Genomic DNA, 9,257 nt, shown 5'->3' with positions numbered 1-9,257 from the left:
GTTCAGGGAGGGGCATGCCCCCCTGAATTTTATCCTAATTTGATGTTTTGCAGTCAGGTTGCATCCCTACTTTGTGTAGCCTATTTCAAATAGTATTTGGTCATCAAGACTTCTGGATTTCTTCTCAGGATGTAAACAAATGGATCGTGGACTTTAACGAACGGAACTACAAGATCACCCTAAAGTTCGCTATGGTTCAGTGCTCATATATTATTATAGATCTAGATTATTATTAGTCTTAGATCTAGATCTAGCCTAGCTAGAACTTGAATTTAAATAGTTTAATTAAGTGATTGGAAAATATTGTGAGAAAGATTAGACAGCAATATTTTAGCAGCCAGCAATCTGTAACTAAGACAGATGCGGCCTCTTTGAACATTAGGTCATTAGCCAGCAGACCACCTCTAGATCTAGATCTACTCCGGTAGGAAGGGAGGGGGGGTGCAGGGGGTTCACGTATCCTAGCTGCTATCGCAAAAATAATGTTATCGATCCAGTATTTCTTTGTGTCATGCAAAAATAATAAATAGATCTACATCTAGATTAGATCTAGAATCTAGATCTAGTTTGTGACAGTTTTTAGCGCTAGATCTAGATCTAGGTGGTCTGCTACTCTTCAGTTTTTTTTTACTTATGCACCCGTCTCAATGTTCAGATTTATAGACTAGAACTAGAGATCTAGATCTAGATCTAGATCTACTTCTTTTTTAAAGTCTAATCTAGATTTAGATCAGGATTCTAGATTAGATCCAATCTAGACTCTCTAGACCTTAGACCTACTAGATTCTAGATCTAAACATGAATATAATTATGGTCTTCATTTTTCCTGCAAATCAATAGTTGTTGAGTTATTGATGTTTGAAAATAGGGCGCTTTTTCGGTAGTTCCCACCCCCCTTATTTGATAGAGCCTGACCTACATCTAGATCTATATACGTTTGATTCGCGGCAAGCTAAGATGTCAAACCTAACAACTGCAAAACATTAAATTGTAATAAAATTCAGGGGGGCAAGCCCCCCTGAAACCCCCTTACTCTTGGGGCCAAAACCGGCGAATAACAAATGCGGGGTGGGAACTACCGAAAAAGCGCCGAAAATAGTAAATTCAACAATATGGGGGGCATGCTCCCCCCCCCCTGCATTTCACAATGATTTGATGTTTTGGCAATTATTAGGATTGATATTTACTTGTGAAAACAATTGTGATTTGCAAGGGTTTTAGTGGCCATACGTGTGTTCTACAGCAAAAATTATGGCAGTTTAGCCCTCAAATCAATGATAATGCATCTATGTGTGGGTGCAAAGCAAAAATTTACCTAATCTCCAATTTTACCGATAAATGCAATTGTTATTGTGATGATGTGCCTATAAAAAAACCCCAACAAAACAAAATCAAAACAAACCCAACCCCTTTCACTTTTTAAAGTAGGTCATGCACATGTTTCCCAATTTTGTGGGTCAATATTTAGTTATGCATTGGCCAAAGGTTACGGCACGCTTAAGAGTGTAAAAATATGTCAAATCTTTCCCTAAATATTAATTGGTTTCCTTTGGAAAGAATACCTGATTTGGAGGCATTTCCGGAGTTATCGGAAACTGTCGGCGGCATTTTGGTGCTTTTATGTCTAACCACAGTAATTCCACGTCCGATGTCAGTTCTGCTGTTTGTTCACTCCTGGTGAAAGGCTTCTCAGCTAGACGAAATATCGGGTCAGTTCTTGCTTTATATAGGATATAATAGCGGCAACTGCGCATGAACGGATATGCGTCATTGTACATCCTCTGCAGTCGTGGAACTCTTTTCCTTTGATTCAATGCAATAGAGGGCCTGGACCTGGACAACATTGTTGTCAGTTGTTCGTCCTGTAATTCATTAGACAGTACCCATCAGTGGTAAGCTGTAAAAAATATAACCTCTGTCTCTTATTTTTGGAATTATAGTTCTGTTGTCTGTGAAAGTATGGATCTAAAACTAGACTTCTAGATTCTAGATCTATTTCGTCTTATTATTCTTGTTCACTTGGTTTTCACTTCTAAAATAGACTGAGACAAACTGTTAAAAGTCGGATGTTGAATGTGAAGTGAAGGCTTTGCCACTAGAGTCTAGATATCTAGATCTATCTAGATATCCAGATCTAGATATATCTAGATTAGATTTCTATGTCTAGATTCTAGACTCTAGATCTAGATCTAGATATATATATCTCTAGCTAGATCTAGATCTAGAATCTGCTTGTTTTCTTAGTAAGTTAATAGTCTGCCTGCCTTGGCCTAACCTAATCTAAGAATGGTAGATTTCTAGATCTAGATCTAGATCTAGATCGAGTCCAATGTTGTTATATGTGTAGAATGTAGGGTGATTTTATAGTTTCGTTCGCTAAAGTCCAAAGGGTGGGTAATACTGAAAAAGCGCCAAAAATATGGGGAGGGGGGGGGGGGGGGGAGTGTCAGGGGGTGCTGTCTGCTGTTTTGTTGTTATTCAGTACCAGTAATATTTCACTTTTTAACCACGGGAGGAGGGGGGGGGGGGGGGGGGGGTGTGCACTAAGGCGTCGTTGTTAAATATGGGATTAAATTTATATTTGGGCGGCGGGGGGGGTGGGGGGAGGGCGCGACAAAATTTATTTTTGTTTAATAGCATGCCTTCCTTTTGAAATGTGTAAAAATTGTCTTTTCAACCATTTGTGTAGGTTATCGCTCATATGAAATATAATCAGAAGCTATTCAGATAACTATTTGGGTATGCTCAGAGTTTTTCCTCAATTAAGGGTTTTTTGTTTTTGCTTTTAAAAAATCACAATTTAGAACAAAAAATATTGTAAAGGTTAGCTCCGCTTTCCCTTAGTTTGTGTTTTAATCCTCCTTTTGAAGATAGGGATATTTTAAATGTGAACATACTTTGGTATCCCCCCCCCCCCCCACACACACACACACACAGGAAATCAGCAAGCACTCAGTTGTGTGGTGATGATGAAGTCTGGGTGAAACCCAGGCTGTGACCAGATCAATGCTAGCCCGCAGGAGAAGAACCAACTCGGGCTCTGACAACCAGCAGGTTTCACCGGCAGCTAACTACACAGGCCAACAGTCTTTCCAGGGTCAAGGGCAAGCTTACGGTAGTGGCTCAAGAGGAAGTCACCGCAACACTTCACTGTCTCCATCACCTTCACGTCCTCCTCCTCCTTCACAACCACTCATTGACCCAGACATGACTTGCCGCGATCGTTCGAACGAGTTTATGTCTGTTGTGAAGTCACTTCAGTCTAGACAGGTATTCCTGATGTTTCAGCACTATTTTGTTTTCTTTGTGTTTTGTATTTCATCAACTTGGGGCTGTGATTGGGTGGTTCAATGGTGCCACTGGCAGATCCTATTTCTTTTCTTTCCTACTATTCTTTGTGCTGGTCTATCTTGCTTTTTCCCTGCACTTAGTGACAGTTATCGTGTTGATGGATCTGTCACAGCACCTGAAAGATTCACATTATAAGAGATTTTAAGGGAATGTAGCTGAAAAGGAAATCTCTTTCTATTTTAGTAAAAAAAACTACTTTTTTGTTGCATCACTCTTTCATCTCGTTCTTTTTTCTGGCTTATGAGTGTTAAATGATACAAACTTAAAGCTAGTACTAGTGAATGTAAAATAAACAAATCTGTTGGCCTGCTAGCATGATATTGTTTTACTTTGTAATTTTCAATACTGTTAATATTTTCTACAGTGAAGGCCCTAAGGGCTGTTCTCTTTATGGTGTATGAAATTGAAATGTATTATTTCATATCTCTAGGGAAATGGTGCTGTACCGAACCACAGAAACAGGGCTTTACACCAGCGTTCTGAGTTCACACAGATTGCGAAGTGAGAATCTTTTAATATGTATTGTTAATTTCACCGCAATATAGTGTTAGTTTTTCGTTTCCCTGAAACTGAAAGATGTCTATCTATGCTAAAAAAATCAGTTGTGGAAGGTGAGGATTGTTTTCAAAGGAGGCTCCTTTTATATTTTTAACAGTCTTTTAACCGGCATGAGATGTTTAAAGTTGCTCAACTGTCTTGAAAATACTTTTTTGTAATCAAATTAAGTGTTTCTTGTCCTGCAATTTATTGGTTCATTCATTTTCTCTTTCTGTGTCTGTCTGTCTGTCTGTCTGTCTGTCTGTCTGTCTGTCTGTCTGTCTGTCTGTCTGTCTGTCTGTCTGTCTGTCTGTCTGTCTGTCTGTCTGTCTGTCTGTCTGTCTGTCTGTCTGTCTTTCTTTCTTCCCCCCCCCCCCCCCCTCTCAGAAGATGGTCACCAAGTGCTTTGTTGTTGTCTGGTTCATCCCTCCCTCTATCTCGGAGCAGGTGGTCAACTTTACTTGCTCTCCCTGCCCTCTCTTCCCCTACCTCCCATAGTATAATTTGATCATGTAGTCGGTTTGGTCGACAATTTAATTTTGATTTTGTTTTAGATATATTGTCATTGTGTTTTTTTATTGCTTTTTTTCCACAGGCGCATTGGCAAAGACCTCGCAAATACATTTGCTAAATTAGAAAAGCTCACAATATGTAAGTAATGGTTATATTTTTGTTGTTGCTTATTTTGTAAGCTGAGGGTGCAATATTTTCAAATGAAATGAAAATGAGTATGAAGGTGTGTGTCGGCAGGTTTTTTGTTAATTCATTTTCTGCAATCTTGATTTGATGTTATCTGGCACACATACTTGTAGTTTTTCTTCCATGATCAGGTTTTAAAAACTGCTGCCATATTCATCATTGCCTTTCTCACCCTGGTTCAGGGTATAGGCCACAAACAAACTTTCTGCCTTTCTGTATCCTGGGCTAGCCTCTTGATGCTATTCCACGTCTTCCCACTATTATGTACATCAATTTCTGTGACTCTTCTACACGCTGCTAACATCGTGACTGGATTCCTTTTGTTTGGAGGGGGGGGGGGGATGAAATACATAAATGATTTTTTTTTTACTCGGAGGTTATTTCGAGATTTTAAAAAAATACTCTTCAACTGGTCTGGTCAGAAATTGAAATAAGATCAAATTTCCTTCTGTTTTGGTTAGCTCTATCCATATTGTAGTGAATGTGGTACATAAATGGTCAAATCTGATCTTGGACCATCTGTACAAGTTACCACTTCCCACTTTCCTCCTTGTGGTATTTTTCTGTTTAATGGCACTGTCCATGATGACCTCCTGTCCAACATGACCACAAGTGCTATGTTATCAACCAATAGCCCCCACAACTTATTCAAGACCGCCACTGAAATTTCTCATCCCCTGACGTGTTGCGATAAATCATCAGCCACAGATGCTGTGGACCATTAAATATTATTATAAGCCCCTATTACATTTGAACCGTTTTCTGACAAGCACATTATATAGATGAGACTAGTGGTCTCTCTTACTGTTTACCAAAGTTGACCATTTGGTGACAAATTGTCAGCTGCTGATAAGTGAGGTATGTGAACCAAGAGCAACAAAAGAAACCCAAACATCTCTTTTACACTCAAGACTTTAATATTACAAGATGTCTTTCCCGCCTATGGCCGGGTACCCATTCCCACGTCGATGAAAAGAGGAAAATTCATACAACATAGGCTACCTCTACCAAGGACACAATTTTGGCCCCATGGCAGGGTTCAAATCCATGAGCCTTCAGTCACAAAGCATAAATGACACTTCTGTTCTTGCAAACTACTCCAAGTAAGACTTGAATTTTGTGCTCCAAATTATGCATCTAGGATATGAGATCTAGTTTTAGTCTTGTTCTATAAAAAACTATGCTCCAAATTCGCACCAAAATTTGAAAATGTCAATACAATGAAGTAAACATTTTGTGGGTCTAAACGAACTCAATGTGTTTGGGACATACTACACCAAATATATCCCCCCCAAAAAGTCAATATAAGGAAGTTGGGCCTGAAGTATCTATCGACACTGCGAAGCACTCATCCAAACAGAGTTGGATATCGAGATTCTAGTTCTGGAAATAGTACAAACAGCTGTCTCACAAACACGACGAAGCATGAACCGAAATGGAAGTAGTCCACAGTAAAATATGAAATGGCTACTGGCAGTGGCAGAGTGAAAACATCCGAGAGCTTCAATTTACAGGAAAAATCATCAAACCTGAAAAATCAAAAGGAAGGTTCCCAACTTTTAAAATATGCCCACGTAACCCTTTGTGACAATTATTTACTGAATCATATTTTTGTAGATTTTATGGGCACCTGTGTAAAAAATGTTTTCTCACCACATAAAGGGGCTCAGCTTCATTATGATAAGATAATGTATATATTTATTCGTGGGGCCCAGACTCATAACATGCTTGTATGTCCATGACACTTACTGAAAACACACACTGACAGACCAACTCTAAAGGAAAACATACTTTTGTAAGCGAAAGTCTTACAGTCTTCTGCTTGTTTATTCCCTAGTGGCCAAAAGGAAAGCCTTGTTTGACGACAAGCCTCTCGAGATACAGGAGCTGACATATATCATCAAGCAGGACATCAACAGCCTCAATGAACAGATTGCTCAACTACAGCAGGTGAGAAGGTGTTCTGCACCATACCTTAGGTCCCTTCGTTCTCCATCACTTTTAGCTGACCTCTTCTTGAGAATGGAGTCAAAATGATAGTTTTAGCTCTCTGTTGAATGTGTTAGTAAGAATAGTGGTCAGTTTTAAGTTCAAATAGGTATAGTCAAACCTGTGTAAGACAGCCACCCATTGTCAAGGAGAAAAGGGGCCGCATAAGACAGGTGGCCGTCTTAGGCAGGACTGATCAAGATGAAGAAAACAAACCATTCCCATCTGAGGTCCCACTCGAAAGTAGCCGCTTTGTTGTTGTTGGTTTGTATTTTGTTTGTAATTTTTATTTTGATGCTGATTTTGCACTAGGGTGACAGTAAAACGAAATGTATCAGACAAGGAAGACCGAGTGCCATGTTAAAACAAACACTTGGGTCGCCACCATTTGGAGACTGAGCTTCAGTCACAAGTGCATGTTGACATCCATTGTTACTTTGCTATAGTCACAGACTGGGTAAACAGTGACCACTCATCTCACTTACGATTTGTGTATGAGTTCTGGGCGGGGCTTATGGGGTATGAGGGATCACATGCTTACCTCACCAGCAGCTGAAAATTGGTAGCTATTGGTCAACAATGGGAGGTGCCTACGCAACATGATCCGTTGGAGGGACTACCTAACAACAACGACAGGTGATTGAATTATGATGGCTCGCCCACAACGACAGGGGCCAATGCACAATAATTTATGACAAAACGTAATGAGTAATGGAGTCACTAAGGTGGCCATCTAAGACCGGTGTTGTTGCTTAGTGTGATAGGGGTTGTGTGTTAAATTATGGTGGCCGCGGCCGCGTTGGACAAGTGCCCGTTTTACACAGTTAAATTATATAGAAAAAACGCAAGGGGGGAATTGGAAAGTGGCCATTTGTACAGGTGGCAGTCTTATAGAGGTGACCGTCAGGGCAGGTTTGACTGTACTTGTTATTCTTCTTCTTCGTGTACTGAGGATGCCAATCCTCTTTGTGAATGTGGCCTCAATTTGGATGGGGGGATAAAAACCAATACCCCCGGGGCAGTGCCACTGACTGTAGTGTCTTTAGGCCATTCCCAAAAGGAGACATTTCTCGTTCAAGCATAGTAGAATTGTAAATGGGCTGACTCATGTCACGCTCATAACTGTGCCTGATCTACAACAGGGAACTGCTGCTTTTTCTTTCTTGATCCTTACTATTGTCATTTTCCTCTACTTCCTTTGTATGTTTGTCACTCTCTTGTGACCTGCTATTTCTGGGATGCCTTGATAGTCGAAGCAGACCTTGTGCTGTTGAAGCTAGAGAGGTGAGCAGTCTAAGTCTGATTCCCTGTAAAGACTTCTCTGTTGACACCCACCCCTTGGCGCTCATATGACCTTATGCAGTTGCGAGTGCCGTAAAACCCTCTACTAAAAAAAATAAATAGAAAAAACCTAGCAACTGGTGTGATAAATTGAACATTCCTGTTGTCCCACTTTTCAAGTCAGTGGAGGCATCTAGATGTCTATGGCACTCCATATTTTACTTGAAACCACTTGCTTTTTTGCCCTTTATGTCTGTTACAACAAACGCATTTTTTATCTGCTTGACAGGATGTCGATGTCTGTCTCTTGGAATCAAAATCTTGGTGTTCAGGTATTCCATAACATGATACATGATGTTATGATAATTATTTGACGAGTAGAGTTTTTAAGAAGTATTAGATTTTTTTTTCCAATTTGATCGTAAGTCAGAATGTTCATGAGGTTTTTCTTTCCCCCAGTTGGCCAGGTCACAGAAAGCTCAGAATGGCAAACACATCCAGACACATTCCAACACAGTCGTGGTGGCCCTTCAGGTATTGTTGTTTTAGGTGCTCTTGTCGAAGTAAATTTGTTAGTAGTGAGAAGAGTTTGTTTTTACATGTTTTTGTGGGTTTTTTTGTTTGGAGAGGAGTTCATTGGTTCAAACAATGGTAGATTTAACAGGGATGCCAACTAGTACGATTTTATGTATTTTAGTGCGATTTTTGCCGAAAATACGCGAATATGACTTTTCATGAAAAAATATGCATTCTGGAATGTGAAAAATATGAGAATGAGATTCAGCTTGGGCGAGTAAACCTTATTGTCTCAAGCCCCATCTTTTGTCAAAATAGTAGCCTATCCGTATCATGGAACTGGAATATTGAAAACCAAGTCCGATAGGTCAGTTTTTGCCGGTCGCGATTGTGACATTATATTCGTTCAGCTTTTCCCCGTTCGAGAGTACATTTCACTTTCACGCGAACAGGCGGCTATGGCGGCAGGCGGAAGCGTATGTGACACCGAGGCTCGTTCGGGAAAATCAAGATCTACTTTCGCTTTCGTTACCCCCGAGAAGTTTACCAGCAGTAGACTGGATAAAGCAAACTTTTGTGACATGCAGGTTGTGCAGTATAAATGCTGTGTCGCCGTGCAAATAAAATTTAATCAATACTCGGACTCGTCTCTGTGCTGTCACTTGTGGGAAAAAAAGAAAAGAAAATACAAGCGTCGTCCAATTTTTAGATTGTCTGGCTCGCCGTCGTGACCGGTCAGTGAACCTGCAAGCATTCACACCATAAATAAAGACATCGTGTGAGCAAAGACTGTTTTTGGTGGGAGTAACTGCGTTGCGAAGTATAGGACTATGGAATAGGGGAGGGGATTATTGATTTTTTTTTTTTTAAAGATACACTCGGGG

General features: G+C 40.2%; 2 protein-coding genes across 2 annotated transcripts in view; one reads left to right on the top strand and one right to left on the bottom strand.

Annotated features, from left to right (window-relative positions):
* The window catches only part of LOC101860502 (methionine synthase), a gene marked incomplete in the record, with an annotated part of 33,771 nt that extends 32,052 nt beyond the window's left edge, over positions 1-1,719 (bottom strand). The window contains 1 exon segment of the mRNA XM_005100914.3: positions 1,563-1,719. Coding sequence (XP_005100971.2) covers positions 1,563-1,608 — 46 coding nt within the window.
* A 76-nt stretch (positions 1,720-1,795) lies between these two features.
* The window catches only part of LOC101856814 (syntaxin-5), a 14,256-nt gene continuing 6,794 nt past the window's right edge, over positions 1,796-9,257 (top strand). The window contains exons 1-6 of the mRNA XM_005100897.3: positions 1,796-1,892; positions 2,938-3,270; positions 3,782-3,852; positions 4,484-4,539; positions 6,425-6,537; positions 8,317-8,391. Coding sequence (XP_005100954.1) covers positions 3,007-3,270; positions 3,782-3,852; positions 4,484-4,539; positions 6,425-6,537; positions 8,317-8,391 — 579 coding nt within the window. The 5' untranslated portion in view covers positions 1,796-1,892; positions 2,938-3,006. The remainder of the gene's footprint in view (positions 1,893-2,937; positions 3,271-3,781; positions 3,853-4,483; positions 4,540-6,424; positions 6,538-8,316; positions 8,392-9,257) is intronic.

The sequence above is a fragment of the Aplysia californica genome, unplaced genomic scaffold (genome assembly GCF_000002075.1).
Source record: "Aplysia californica isolate F4 #8 unplaced genomic scaffold, AplCal3.0 scaffold00264, whole genome shotgun sequence".
In the NCBI taxonomy this organism is placed as follows: domain Eukaryota; kingdom Metazoa; phylum Mollusca; class Gastropoda; order Aplysiida; family Aplysiidae; genus Aplysia; species Aplysia californica.
Note: the sequence above shows the minus strand (reverse complement) of the source record. Positions and strands in the feature narration are given on the sequence as shown.